Source organism: Rana temporaria, chromosome 1 (assembly GCF_905171775.1).
Source record: "Rana temporaria chromosome 1, aRanTem1.1, whole genome shotgun sequence".
NCBI lineage: Eukaryota > Metazoa > Chordata > Amphibia > Anura > Ranidae > Rana > Rana temporaria.
In genome coordinates, this window is record NC_053489.1 from 183,053,326 (window position 1) to 183,069,546 (window position 16,221).

General features: G+C 41.9%; 1 protein-coding gene across 14 annotated transcripts in view; it reads left to right on the forward strand.

Moving 5' to 3' along the window:
• Positions 1-16,221, forward strand: part of PITPNM2 (phosphatidylinositol transfer protein membrane associated 2) — a 439,829-nt gene that overhangs the window by 256,807 nt on the left and 166,801 nt on the right. For all 14 annotated transcript variants that reach the window (XM_040347315.1, XM_040347302.1, XM_040347306.1 and 11 more), the window contains 2 exons: positions 6,063-6,277; positions 6,856-6,977. In XM_040347315.1, coding sequence (XP_040203249.1) covers positions 6,063-6,277; positions 6,856-6,977 — 337 coding nt within the window. The remainder of the gene's footprint in view (positions 1-6,062; positions 6,278-6,855; positions 6,978-16,221) is intronic.

Sequence of the window (16,221 nt, forward strand, 5' to 3'; positions counted from 1 at the left end):
TTGCATTGTTTATTGTGAAAATGACAGTTGCAGTTTGGGAGTTAACCACAGGGGGCGCTGTAGGAGTTAGGGTTCACCTAGTGTGTGTTTACAACTGAAGGGGGGTGTGGCTGTAGGACTGACGTCATCGATCGAGTCTTCCTTATAAAAGGGATCACTTGATCGATGCAGCCGCCACAGTGAAGCGCGGGGAAGCCGTGCACACCATTTTGTGTTTACATACGGCTCTCCCCGTTCTTCAGCTCCGGGGAACGATCGCGACGGAGCGGCTATAAACGAATAGCCGCGCCGTCGCCCCGGATCGCTCCCCGAGGGGATCCGACCGCCGCATGTAGCGGGGGGGGTCCCGATCGGACCCCCGACCCACGTCTAGGCAGGTACGTTGATGTGCCTGTCCGTGCCATTCTGCCGACGTATATCTACATGAGGCGGTCGGGAAGTGGTTAAATTAGCCTAGATAAATCCCAACTAGTCTCCTAATACATATTGTACATGTAAATGTTCTCAAAAAAAAATCAGGGTTTTTCAGGTGACCCCCACCCATCCCTCTTTCACACCTTCTAACTGGTATAAGTGAGATAGTAGTTGGTTGGTGTAAGGGAAAAAAAATTGCCAATATATCTTGTTTTGCCTCGGGCTTAGGAATAATGTTATTCTATAGTGATGTACTACTCTATCCCATGAGTGTGTTTTCCCAGTTCTGCTGATTTATTTCTGCTTAAGGGTAACTGTACGTACCCTTAAATAGTGCAGATGCTCTCCCCAGCATTCTTGACAAGCTACCTATTCACCTGCCACTGCTCCACAAAGATACAGTATTAGCCACGCAGCCTGCTCAGCATTACACAGCCTCTCGAAAGATTTCACATTCATTCCAATATAAAGTCCTTGTTTTGCTAAGTGGAAATAATTTAAATTTCAGTGAGCAATGCATGCATGCAAAAAGAGCAATACCTGACAGTGACATGTTTCCTAAAGAATCTGTGCAGTGCAAAGAAGGCCACGCTGCAATTCTCTCAAAGGAACTGGAAGGGTACATGTCAGGGATGTTGGGGTAGGGCATTGGGTGCACTAGTGCTTTTAGTGCGCCGATCTGTAAATTTAAACTGGTAAAAGATCATTTTACCTAGCGCTGAATGTTTTCTGGTGGAATCTCATTGATGATGAGAGGCCCATTATTGTCAAGCCTCCATGGCCAATACTATCTAAGACTTATGAAGTTTATCTTCCAAAATGTTTCAAAGGTGTTTCCACAGGGTTAAAGGGTGTCACCAGTCTTCCCAAACAAATTGTGTTTAAAAAACACCAGTGATATGGTAGCCTGCTTACCAGGGAGCCACGACTGCGGATCACAGTCTCACCAAGCCTAGGGATATTAGTCTCCCCAAAACCAGTCAGGATACAACAGCCAATAATCCGAGAGTAACTCAAAATCAAAGGACAGAAACCTTCATGGTGCAGTATGTTCAATCAAAATTAATTTAATAAGGTAATTGATACACTTACAAAAGGGATGCTATGGTTCAGCATTAATGTCGTGGGAGCCGCGGCATCCTCATTTGCTTCTCCTCATTTCCTGTATGCTCGTAACACCCCCCAAAAAAATGACATGTCAAATGTGGAATGTAAAGGGGCGAGAAGTGCTTAAAGCGGAAGTTCCACTTTTGAGTGGATCTCCGCTTTAAGGGTGATGTTTTCTTGTGAAATCTATGCTTTGATTACTTATATGTAAGAGATGGGGATGTCAGGAAATTACTTTACTACCCTGTTTGGTTTTCTAGAGTTGACAGAAGAAACTCTTCTGAACAAGTTAGGTGGCTGAGTTTTTTTATATTTAATCTTTTTAAAGGAGAAGTATGGGATAGGCTAAATTAACAAATATTTCCATAATTAAGAATCAGTTGTTATTTCTTTCCTCTCTTTTTATTTTTTTTTCCAGCAGGGGCACTTTATCTATAATGTAGGTCCCTGTAACAATCAATTTGCTGTTTGAAAGTTTAGAGGGGAGAGGTTACAACTTCAGAAATCTGCCCCCTCTTTCTGTCACTCCTCTACTGGGAAATGTGGCTATGCCTACAGTACAGGCAAAAACCTGAACATTAAATAAGTTTGGACACTGTGCTATTCCTGTGCATAGTGGAAAATATATAACTGACATAGGCATGGCTGGATCTAGGAAGGGGAGGGGGGCTGTACCCCCCCAAGGTTTCAGTTGTGCCCCCCATCCTATGGATCCTGTGCCCTTTGGGCTCCTTTTCACATCCCTGCACTACACACAGTCTGGACACAGGCAGCACAGCTCCTCTCTCTCCTCCTATCTCACAACACACAGCTCAGGTCAGTTCTCTTAGGCTCCTTTCATACTAGGCGGATTTCGTCGCTACGGAGTCCGCAAGCTCAGTGGGAGATCTGTCTGCTGATCTCCGATGAGCCGGCGGATGACAAGCCCCTCTCTGCCGCTGTCTCCTATGGAGCGTTCTGATGAAAATGGACAGCATGGAGCGGCCGTTCGGGTCCACCGTCATACCTGACAGGCGGACCTGAACGGTCTGATTTTGTGAAAGGGGCCTTACGCTGTGTAGCTGCCTGCAATGCTGCACAGCTTTTTTTCTGGGAACTTCACAGAACTGCAGAATAGCAGGCAGCTACACAGTGTGCAGATAAATGCTGTCTGCTGTCAATCATATTTTCAAAATCAATGCCAAAATCTCACCATTTCTGACAGTGTATGCAAACTTTTGAGCACAACTGTTTTAAGATGATGATATTTATGGGATAATTTTTTCACTTAACTGTATATTATTTGTTAGCACAGTTCTCCACATAACCAATCAATTTATATCCTAGTAATAGCTGTTTTCCTATTGCAAAGAAGTTTGGTTTGAATTGATCGTGTTTAGTGATTTTTATAACTTTTCATTTTGGATTTTTTTAATAGATTTTAATAGCTTTCTTATTTTTTTATATCCCAACTCATTAATTGCAGCCAGAAAATTAGATGATTGGTGAATAACAATGGCATCAATAAAGGGTGAAGGTTCTACATGTGAATTTATCGTCCTGTTCTGTGTGGGTAGCAGTTTGCATTGTGAGAAAATATTTCTACCATGGGGCCTAATTTTGAAAAAATTCACAGTTCTGTTCCTGCCAGTTTCTGTAACGCTTTGTTCTGCTAGATTTACCCATCATCTCTGCCCAGTAACTCATTTTCTTTGACATTTATGCTTGCATGGTTAAGACGTGATGACTGTTTCAATAAGTGTACCAAAGTCCCAAATGTATATTTTTACAAATACAGTGTCAGAAGTCTATATATATTATCCAATAAAAAGCGTCCAGCTTTCACCGTCCATCATTTGTTACCATAAAGCCTTCTGTTGATTCTGGAAAAAGTAAAGCAAATACATGTAAGGCAGACAAATGCAACCCCTTTCAATCTAATATCAGTATATCAGTGTGTGTGTGTGTGTGTATAGCATATGAAAAATATTTTGTGTATAGGGATATTGGACTCTTTGAACCAATCTAATAATGGGAATAAATTGGTGTATTTAATGCATGGTTCGTTGTTATCCTAGAGATCATTTCCAGAGTATTTATTATGTTATCAGTACTGATATACCATCATAGAATATCATTAAATATTTAAAGAGAAAGAGGGGATAAGTTCCTGTTATCTAGGTTCCAAAGAGCCTTGACCTACGTGCTCTTTATTTCCCCCTTTTATTGTACTTGTGTCCAGATATAATTTCATATATGTAAATAGTGGGAAATGGATACACGTGCATAAAGGATTTAATACTGTACTCCTCATGCTATTCTAGACAATTAGTGCTTTACAGTAAAGATTCATAGAAATAGAAGGCTGACCTGCCAGATCTGGTGAAAGAAGATTGAGAAATTTGCACCAGCCATTATGTTACGAATATGATCTCTTTGTACACGTTGCCGCTAGTATGAACCTACCCCTATATTGGGCCTTTCTGGGTGGAGGTGATGGCTGACCTTAATGGGCTGTGTGATTCAACCCTCGGCTTTGACCCCAGAAAACTCCTGTTGGAAATCTTTGGGATGGACTTGGGTTGTCATGTCAAGTTGTTTATCTTTTTTACTACTTTTTATGTCCACAGAAAGATTCTTTAATAATGGAAGTCACCTAACGTTCCTACTCTGGCTTCTTGGAGTGAAGCCATTGATAAAGCTGTACCAATGTATAAGTTAACCTATGCGTGTAGGAACTGCCCCAAGAAGGGTTCAGGTTAACCCACTTATCTGAACCAAGGAAATCATACTGCTGAGAGGCTGTTTACTTAATGGATGTCGTGACATTGCTTTTCTTTGACTAACTTCTCTCTTTTCCTCCTCTCTACACATTCCTCCCCCTTAACTCTGTGGGCCAGATTCACAGAAGAAGTACGCCGGCGTATCTACTGATACACCGGCGTACTTTCAAATTTGCCACGTCGTATCTTTAGTTTGAATCCTCAAACCAAGATACGACGGCTTCTGGCTTCGATCCGACAGGCCTACGGCTTCGTACGCCTTCGGATCATAGGTGCAATACTTTGGCGCCCGCTGGGTGGAGTTTGCGTTGTTTTCCGCGTCGGGTATGCTAATTAGCTTTTTCCGTCGATCCACGAAGGTACGCGCGGCCGTCGCATTCTCTTACGTCGTCGCTAGTCGGCTTTTCCCGGCGTATAGTTAAAGCTGCTATTTCGTGGCGTATAGATAGACTTTTTTTTGCGTAAGTCGTCCGTGAATAGGAAAGGACGTAACTCACGTCTAAGTTAAAAAAATGACGTCGGTGCAACGTCATTTTGCGCAAAGCACGGCAGGAAATTTTGAAACGGAGCATGCGCATTTCAATCGGCGCGGGGACGCGCTTCATTTAAATGAATCACGCCCCCTACTCGCCCAATTTGAAATACGCGCCGAGAAATACACTACGCCGCCGTAACTTACGGCGCGAAATCTTCCTGGATTAAAAAATGCGCCAGGTAAGATACGGCGGCGTAGCATATCTCTGATACGCTGCGCCAGGGCAATTCTATGTGAATCTGGCCCAGCGTGCCTTCTCTCTTCCCTTTTTTCCCCCCCCTCATTTCTACCTCCTTGTAGTTCTAAGAATGTCCTGATATCAATCCACAATCTCCAATGTGGACTACCACTTTAGTGTTTGTTTAACATGGCTTCAGATCTGCTTTCCTATAGTTTATGCTTCGTCTGTCTGAAATCCATGTTGATTCTTTGGGGGAATGGTTCTTTCAAAGAGGGTTTTCCATGACGGTTTAGATGGTCTATACTTTTACCCCCTCTATCGTTCTCTTATGACAATAGGCTCTATTGCTTGTACCTGACTGATCTTGTTATCAATAACCAAAACAAGGCACTCATCTCACAAATCTTTCAAATCAAATGCATTTTCTATGGAGAGATGAAAGATGAGCTCACCCAATTACCCATAGGACTACCTTATTTTTATCTGATTGTTAAAATGGTCAAATAACACACCCCTATAAGCCATAAATGTTTTTCACCTTTTTGAGCACAGATTTAAAATGTGGAAAGTGTGTGAATACCGAGTGAAGATTGGATATTCATTTATTCAATGAAGTGGGCTTTTTTAATGAATTTTATTCTCTGTTATATTACTTGACATTTTATGTTGCATATATGCACAGATAATCACGGTATGACCATGTATGATTTTGTTTGATGTGATTAGTTGTATTTATAGTGCATCACAGTGGTGATTGATATTGGTATTCATTATATACAGTAGGGACATTTTGGGTGGGGTAATACTGCAGCTGCATTTGTTTGGGTTTATGTAATAGTTAAAAAATGTGGGTTTGTGCAATTGTTTGGTGTATTTTTTATTATATAAAGTGTGGAGGGGGTGGGGGGGGGGGGGGTGTGTAATCTAATCTATACTTTCACATTCAACGCACTTATGGACAAGTTTGTAATTTGTATTATAACAATTACATGTAAAGTCCTATGAAGTAAAACATCTAGTTATACACTCTAGTATATTGACATATATGTTTCTTTATTTTCAGAAAAAGAGCAGAGAAGAGACATGCGGGGAGGGCAGTGGAGTGGAAATCTTGGAGAACAGACCATACACAGATGGCCCTGGTGGCACTGGTCAGTACACGCACAAGGTCTACCACATTGGCATGCACATCCCCAGTTGGTTCCGATCCATCCTGCCCAAAGCTGCACTACGAGTGGAAGAAGAATCGTGGAATGCTTATCCTTATACAAGAACCAGGTATCGGTGTGCTGTATTGCTATTTTTGCTATTAAATATTCACAGCAGTCTGATTTTGCCACTTTAAGTCTTTTGCAGAGTGTGAGATTATACCATTTAAAAAAAACAAAAAAAAAAAAACATTAACAGCGGTTCATCATTGCAAGTTGTGAGGGATTGAATACATGGCGAAATATTTTTGGAGCATTTATATTTTCAGTGGAAGCCAATATTTAATAACCCCTGAAAAGTATGTGCTGGTTTCTAGGTTGTCCGTCTTTTGAAATCACCAAGTATGCTTTCACCCAGCCAGGTTGGATCTAGGTACACATATTAAATGCATTTTGTTCAGGGGGTACACTATAGTTACTATAGACCAGGGAACATAAAAATCCCAGGTAGTTATTGTGTCCCAGATATTCAGGCGGTGCCTAATATTGCTCTATGCTTTCTCTGTTGTCAGTAGAAACCTGGCTCTTATAAAGTACATGATGCCTCCAGCACTGAAATGACTGCACGCTGAATTGTATGTTGTCTTCTTCACCTCTTTTGGGGATTTTAATGGAGATTGTAAAATGTATATATTGTTTTTAATTCAGGTACACCTGTCCGTTTGTGGAAAAATTCTCCATAGATATAGAAACCTTCTACAAATCTGACTCTGGAGACCTCGCCAATGTCTTCAACCTTTCTCCTGCTGAGAAGCGACAGACAGTATTGGGTAAGTGGCCCCATGAATCCATTCTACCACTTACATGCTGCTTTTATTTTAAATATTGCAGATTGCACACCTGTCCATCCACTGGCAATCATATACATGGGGAGTTATGGACAGTTATTACAAGCTTGTATGAAGGACATTTAAACAAAATTGTGCAGCCTTAGTTTTTGTGCTCTGCATTCACCCTAAAAACTAAATATTTTCTTACTGTAAAAAAAAGTAAAAATTTAAATTTTCTATTGTGTTTACCCAGCCTCCCTCCCCCCCCTAATAATAGAATACACATGGTGTGGAAATAATGTGTGTTTTGCTGAAATTGCCCTGTTTTCAGATTTTACATGTTACGGACATCCCCCAATACCATATTTTTTATTGTTTGTTCTGATCTTCGTAGTGCCTTTTGTCTGTCTTGCTAGCTGTTATGCAATCAACCATTGCATCATTTACATAGGACTTCCAGAAGGCAGTTATCTCCTGATTGTTTTGCACGTTTATATAAAAGCTCTCCAGCTCCCTCCCAGACTGTACCAGGCATAAACCCTCTTATAGATGTTTATACATGACTTGTGAATTATCACTGTATCTTTGGAATGAAACAAAGACAAGTGGCTGATCTAGAATTGAGGCAGTTCTACCTTCACTGCTAACCTAGTTCCAATGTGCATAATTAAACACAATACTCCTTTTATTTTAATGTTTGTATTTGTTTAAACTCCAGCCATGCCTTTTTAGAAAATGAACCATAATTATTTAATTTGAATAAAGTATATAACAGAACCTTATGCTTGATACAAATCAGTTAATAGAGTAATGTATTGCTTCTTTACACTAATATAGACAGTGGGCCAGATACTCAAAAGAGTTACGACGGTGTAACTCAGGAAACACCGTCTTATATCTGTTTTTGGCCCCGGGTATCTATGCGAGTGATTCCTAGAATCATTTTTGCATAGATACGGCCAAGATCCGACAGGTGTAAGTCACTTACACCGTCGGATCTTAGATGTAATGCGACGCCGGCGGCTAGGTGGCGTTTACGTTCAGTTCTCATTTGACTATGCAAATGAGCCTGATACGCCGATTCCCGAACGAATTTGCGTTGCTTGGTCGTCGCGTACCTCGTTTTTCGTAAGCGTAAGGTTACCCCTGCTATATGAGGGGTAACCTTACGCCAGTCCGCCGTATGCCATGTTAAGTATGGAGTCGGGTCCGCGTCGGCTTTTTCCGTCGTTCACGAATAAGTTTTCTGTTGTGAGCTGGAACATGCGCACTGGGTTATTTTTCCGCCGGGCGCATGCGCAGTTCGATCGTCGCAGGGGCACGCTTAATTTAAATACAAGCCGCCCCCTTTGAATTACGCGGCCATACGCCGAGCCATTTACACTACGCCGCCGCAAATTACGGAGCAAGTGCTTGGAGAATACGGCACTTGCTCCAGTAAGTTGCGGTGGCGTAGTGTAAATGGCTTACACTACGCCAACGCCGATTCTATGAGAATCTGGCCCAGTGTTCTTACAACATCTAATGGTAATACCATCCTTCGTAATTTTAGTTCATGTGACATCCGAGACCTAGACCAAATTTATAACTGGGTCCCTGTGTTTTTTTTGTTTTTTTTACCAATTCTTTATTTTCATCACAAGGCAACGATACAGAAAAGGCACAGCATGAACATCAGCAACAACAACATGTATAGTCAAGTGTTGAACAAAATAGTCAACGATCTGGTCAACCTTCCATCACTGAATCCACTGGTCAGCTAGGTGTGTGTCTAGCAAAAAAATCCTTCACCGTCTCAGTGCAAGTGGAGTGATTCATGCAGCAATACAGGGGACCATATGTATGAAGAGGAAAGATAAAAAACACTTCATGGTGCAGTACTTTGGTAAAAAAAAGTGTACCCTTTAATCAAAGGTTAAAGGGTACACTTTTTTACCAAAGTACTGCACCATGAAGTGTTTTTTATCTTGAAGTGAAGGAAGGTTGACCAGATCGTTGCTGTTACCAGGAGGATATCTTTTGATACTGAGCCCAAAAGATGTTATAGAGATCCAACCTATCTGGTAAGCGGACACTTTGCACTTTTAGTATCCTGTGTTTGCAGCTTAGAAACAAAGGAGGAAGATTTGTATCTCTGTTTCCTGGATCACCACCAAGCTTTAGGAGCTGTTCATAATTGGATTTTTCCTTTTCATCTTATTGGACTTGTTTTCTTTTATTTCAGAATATTTAAAAAATATATTTTTCTTTATTTTCTGCACTGTGTTTTGCAATATTTTAGGTTGCGCATCTATTTTAACTTTTTTACACATTGTGTATTGCCTGTAGTCCTAATACTACTGAATTTATGAGCATCTCCACAGTGGAAGCACATGCATTCTAATAGATAGATAAAGGGGCAGGTGGGCCTGGATGTAGCCCCGTCCTCCTTAAAGGCACAGGGGCACATTGGACACCCAGCACATAGCACAATGGCAGCAAAGGTGCCCAGTGTGTCCCCTGACCAAATTTGCACCAGTTACAAAGACATGGCCCCCACCTATAACTGGGCCTAACGGCAAGGAGCACATAGAAGGTCAAACGCATATAAGACAAAAACAGAGAAAATTCCCAGCTCAACTTACCAACCAGTCTGCTTACCAACCAAATTAACCTGTCCAGCAGTCTGCTTTAAAAACAGGGTTTTAGTTAGCACACATTTGCAAACGCATGCGTAAGCTGCAAGGCCTCTTCATGGTACCCTGTGTATTTCTTACAGTCCTAACACTACTGAATGTATGAGCGTCTCCACAGTGGAAACACATGCATTTTAATTGTTTTTAACGTAGACTGTTGGACAGGTTAATTTGGTTGATAAGCACACTGGTTGGGGAGTTGAGCTGAGAATTTCCTCTGTTTTTGTCTGTTTATGTGTATTCCCTTTCATATGCTCCTTGCTGTGAAGGCCAGTTATGGGCAGGGGCCATCTCTTTGTTATAAGGGTATGGCATCAGGCAGTATGTGCAGGGGAGGCGTATGGGGGGTATGTTATCAGGCAGTTTATGCAGGGGAGAAGTATGGAGGGTATAACATCTGGCAGAATGTGCAGGGGAGGAGTATGGGGGGGGTATGATATCAGGCAGCATGTGCAGGGAAGGCGTATGGAGGGTATGACATCAGGTAGCATGTGCAGGGAGAAGTGAGGAGGGTGTGATGGTGGATAGTATGTGCAGGACAGAGAAGCCGAGAGTATGAACATGGGCAGTATGTTTGGGAGAGCAGCTCGAAGGTTATGAAGGCAGTCAGTATGTGTGGGGGGAAACTCCAGAAGGTATGACGGCAAGCAGCATGAAAGCAGGAAAGCAATGCTGTGGACAGTATGGCCAGGAGAGGCATGTGGAGGGTATGACATCAGGCAGTATGTGCATGGGAGAAGTGAGGAGGGTATGATGGTGGATAGTATGTGCAGGACAGAGAAGCCAAGAGTATGAACACGGGCAGTATGTTTGGGAGAGCAGCTCGAAGGTTATGAAGGCAGTCAGAATGTGTGGGGGGAAAACAGATAGGTGGGGATACCAGAAGGTATGACGGCAAGCTGCATAAAAGCAGGAAAGCAATGCTGTGGACAGTATGGCCAGGAGAGGCATGTGGAGGGTATGACATCAGGCAGTATGTGCATGGGAGGAAGGGTGGAAGTATGGCTGTGATAGGATACATAGTGTAAAGACAAAGTGAGTAAGGCTTAGGGTAAACTGGGTGGACAGAACACACTTTTTACTAGCTTTTGTTACTTTTTTTTCTTTACTATGGCGACAGCTCATTATTATGGATACATCAGAGACCTATTTGAGGAATGATCTCTTAGGCTATACTCAAACTTGTGCTGTCTCTAAAAAGAAGTGCATGAAATCTCAATGCATTGGCGGCAGGATCCCCTATGTTCAAGTGGCACTTAGCTTTAATATAATATGGGATAGGTTTGTTTACCCCTCACTGCCTGTCAGGACAGAAAATAATAAAAAAGCTATCCAGTGGGGACACAAAGATTTTTAGTAGAGTTACTAAGGATTAGAGCTTCTGACATTGTTTTTATTGTCATCCATTCCTTTCTATATCAGGGACACCCCCCACTATCATTTATTTATGGAATCATAGGCACATGATGTCACTGAAAATCTCCCTAGTGGAGTCACAACCAGAAATAATAACCCAAGCAAATGTTGTCCACTTGTCTTGTGACCGCACAGGCTTTCCATTCCAGCTTCATCCAATCCAGAGGCATGTATGGCCTAAGGGCAAACATCCACATGGCATGTGGGTCGGTGGGGATTGTAGTTCCCTGTTTACCAACATTACATTCCACAGTGTGATCCGTCTCCTACATGCTGGCCATTCTGACAGTGAGGCTTCTACTGGGTACTGGTGTCAATCAGGACTGGCAGGGTAGGCCATGTCAGCCAGGCTGACTACATTGTTACAGACACATCGTGCATCACATCAGCTTGGTGATTTGTAGTTCTAATTAGGAGCTGAGGGACACAAACTTTACATGCCATAACGGAACTGCTTTCATATCTGACATGGTCAAAATGCTGAAGAGAAAACAAGGTGACAGGCAGGATCACCAGCTATTTGCTCATAAAGGACAAACTGGCACAAAGAAAAGTATATTCCCACTTGTAACTATGGGCAGATACATGCATTTAGGGAATTTCATTATAAGGGTTTGCAAGCTCTTTAGAATACATTGGCTAAAGTTACCTCAGGACTGTAGATGATAATTTCCCATTGTGGCTAATAAATTACAGTAAGAAGACACCACTGGGCAACCACTTGGATTTCTCTCGCTAGTCACTGTTTTACATTGCCCTTGCTTAGGCTGGCAGTGACAGCGTCTGCTTAGTGTAAAACCATGCATGTTCAAAATAAATGTAATCAGCCCATACAACGAATGTTTAGGCTCTGAGCAGACACCCTCTGTGCCAGCTTTATTGTAAGGGAGAAATAGGATAAAATGACTCCCCATTTTAAAAAAATGGCCCTACGAACATGGCAGTCAGCTGTGTGAAGGTCACACAGCATAGTGGATTTTTTGGGGGAAAAACAGAAAATAATTATTTGATTTTGATACACAAAGTTGCATATTTATATTGTACTGTGTGTAAAGAAAATTGTGTGTCACGGCGCAAATAAAAACCCTTTATCCCTCTAATTAGTTATTGATTATTATGGGTCTGCTGCAGTACAGTGGACACCGCCAATGCTAGGGAGTGTTCAAATAGTGAAAAAAAAGAGGAAAGTGGTAACTGCGCCAACCCTACAATATATTATTAGTGTAGTGCTACTGTGCAAATACGGTAATAATATTTATAGTGAACCAAACTTTAAAGCCAGCAACAGTCTCCCTATGCACGTTATCATGTGCCCTAGGGAGTAACTCACCTAAAATAAATGCAAAGAAAATTATATACTGAAAAAAAGTGTGTATATATATACGAAGAAAAGAACATAAAAGTCATTAAAATGTGCTAATAACAAAAAGTCCCATAACATAAGTACTAACACGTGTAAATCATTAAAATGTGCTCATAACTAAGTGCCAGTGAACCTCTTCAAATGTATTTGGTACAACCCTCATAAGTGAGACTCCGTGCTGGAAGAAAGTAGCTACTATTCCACCAATTCGTGCTACCACCACCAACTTCTGAAGTGGGCACTCACCAGAACTAGTTGTATAAACGCCTTTGATTTATCTTTGGATATAGTGGAGTGATTAACCCTAAGATAAATCAAAGGCGTTTATACAACCTAGTTCTGGTGAATGCCCACTTCAGAAGTTGGTGGTGGTAGCACAAATTGGTGGAATAGCAGCTACCTTTTTCCAGCACAGAGTCACACTTATGTCATCTCTGTAGGACACTATGGATGTGGGGACATTCAGGGGTCACACTTCCTCCCTTGAGCTATTGCAGGAGCCAGGTCAGGCTCTATCCCCTGCCAGCACTGAGCAGCAGTTGCGGACACACTGGTTTGCATACCCCTCTTACCTGAGCGGCACACTATCCATTTACAAGTCTCATGTAGTTATTAGCTGGCAAAATTTCTGGCAAGAGCAACAGGTATTCTTTGCCCTTCTCCAACAGATATACTCACTGACCACTTTATTAGGTACACATATTCATTTGGTTGGTAACACAGATTAGCCAATCACATAACAGCAACTCAATGCAGTTAGACATCAAGATGTGGTGAAGAAGACTTGCTGAAATTCAAACCGCATCAGAATGGGGAAGAAAGATGATTTAAGTGACTTTAAATGTGGCATGCTTGTTGGTGCCAGATGGGCTGGGTTGAGTATTTCAAATACTGCTGATCTACTGGGATTTTCACCCACAACCATCTCTAGGGTTTATACAGAATGGTCTGAAAAAGAAAAAATATCCAGTGAGCAGCCGTTGTGTGCAGGAAAATGCCTTGTTGATGTCAGATGAGAATGGTCAGACTGGTTCAAGATGAAAGGCAACAGTAAAGCCTCGTACACACAATCGGATTTTCCACAGAAAAAGAGTCAGACTTTTGTCCGAAGGGCGTTGGCCATGAACTTGTCTTGCATACAAACGCCACATTATTGTCGGCCAACAAACACGAATGTAGTGACATACTACGTGTTTTTTGTTTAGCTCTTGAGCCCTTTGGCCACCTTCTGCTAATGTCGTGTTTGGTGAGCATTGATTCCAAGCATGCGTGTTTGTACTTTGGACTTTTGTCTGATGGACTTTTCAACACACAATAGGAAAATCTAACAACAGACCGTTGACTGCTGAAAATGTATAAGCCTGCCATCCAACATTTTTCGGCGGAAAGTCTGACAACAATTGTCTGATGGAGCGTACAAGCGGTCGGATTTTCGGCCAACAGGCTGTCATCACACAATTCTCGTCGGAAAATACAATCATGTGTACGAGGCTTAACTCAAATAACCACTCGTTATAACCAAGGTATGCAGAATATCATCTCTAGATGCATAACACATCAAACCTTGAAGCAAATGAGCTACAGGAGCAGAAGACCACACCCGGGTGCCACTCTTGTCGGCTAAGAACAGGAAACTGAGGCTACAATTTGCAAAGGATCACCAAAATTGGACAATAGAAGTTCTGAAGAACTTTGCCTGGTCTAATGAGTTTTGATTTCAGCTACGACATTCAGATGGTAGGGTCAGATTTGGCGTAAACAACATGAAAGCATGGATCCATCCTGCCTGGTGGTGGTGTAATGGTGTGGGGGATATTTTCTTGGCAAACTTTTGGCCCCTTAGTACCAATTGAGCATTGTTTAGATGCCACAGCCTACCCAAGTATTGTTGGTGACCATGTCCATCCCTTTATGTCTACAGTGTACTCATCTTCTGATGGTTAGTTCCAGCAGCAACATGTCACAAAGCTCAAAACCTCTAAAACTGGTTTCTTGAACATGACAATGAGGTCACTGTACTCCAATGGCCTCCACAGTCACCACATCTCAATCCAATAGAGCACCTTTGAGATGTGGTGGACAGGAAAATTTGCATCATGGACATGCAGCTAACAAATCTGCATGATGCTATCATGTCAATATGGACCAAAATCTCTGAGGAATGTTTCCAACACCTTGTTGAATCTATGCCACGAAGAATGAAGACAGTTCTGAAGTCAAAAGGGGGTCCAACCCGGTACTATCAAGGTGTACCTAATAATAGTGGCTTGTGAGTGTATATACAAATTTCTTTCAATGGTATACTTTCACCATGGCAAAATATTTTCACCATGCAGCATCCTACATATCTTGTATGCTGCTGTCATTCCACTGCTGACGATGCAAAGAAGATGAAGCGAGGACTCTGGATTGGTCAGATGTGGGTCAGCTATTTTCTGATCGTGCTAATAGGATCCAGTAACACCGAATGTGATCCCACTCTATTTAGAGAGGGATACAAGAAGTTGGTAGGCTTTGTATTGCCCTATTTAAGTTTATCTCTTGGACGTGTGGAAATTCACAATACCACATCCAAGTATGCGTACTGACCTACAAATTGAATCCTGTTCTCTATTGTCTCCGTCTGGGTTTTACTCTTAACTGTGTTCTCCTTACTGTTTTACTATAGCTGTATGTTTGTCTGTTATAGTGTGGTCTGCGCTATACCACCATGTGCTGTAAATCATCAGGACTATATAATGATGTAGAGTTGATATGTTTTTTTTTTGTGTGTGTGTGATGTTTGTATTGACCAATTGACTGCTGTTTGTCCCCAAGCAGTAGATGTAACAGGCCACACTGTACCATCTGCAGCAGCCTCAGACCCCAGAGAACCAGCTAATGACCATTTTATCGACTATGGGTTGTGCAGTGTTTTTTATTGGCTAGATGTCTTCATCCCTGAAAGCACCATTCAGATAGACACTAATTAGCACCGAAGCAGGCAGTCGTAAGAAAAACATTATTCCCTCTCCCTAAAGCTGGTTGCCATGGCAGGAGATAGATGCGCGCTGACTTAAAAAAGGAATGTGACGCAGTCGGCTAAACCCAGTAGCACAGTTTGATAGGAGCGTTCTGAATTATTCTCTCTTTAGGTGACAGTAGAAAAGCAAAGCTGTACTTCAGCTGGCTAATTTTAGCCCACGCTGCAGTTCTAGTGGGTGGGCAGGTGAAGAACAGGCTGAAGATAAAAGAAGAAGAAGCAAGAAGAAAAATGAACCTCGGGAAGGAGAAAATCTGAATGATTCTCATAGCATGTTAAAAATAAAACCCTGGGTCCTTTTGAAGTATGCGGTGGGAGGAGACGGGCTAACAGAGCCAGGCTGGGCCTGCGCCGTGTTGTTAGGAGCTAGGTTTCTCTTCCATAGTAAATGTCACCGTGTATAAACTGTTTAAATATCAGTTGCTCAAACTAAATAAAACACCATGAAGCTCAAGTAATATTTACATCAGTTGCTACAGCAAAATTGTATAAAAATATATTAAAATATATCTCGTCCAGGCACCATGGCATTAGGAATTTATTTAGGTGCTATGCAGAATTGATGCTTGCTACCAGGATTCTTTTTACATCCACTAAGTTTCCTATTTATTGTGGTACCTTAAAGTGTTTCTAAAGATTTTTTTCCCCCAGTATTGCTATATGTTATGCTATTGCTTACCTTATCTGTGCAGTGGTATTGTACAGAGTGGCCCTAAACTAGCACTGTCCACTCCTCTTCTTCTGTGTCTGCCCCCATAGCAACCCACT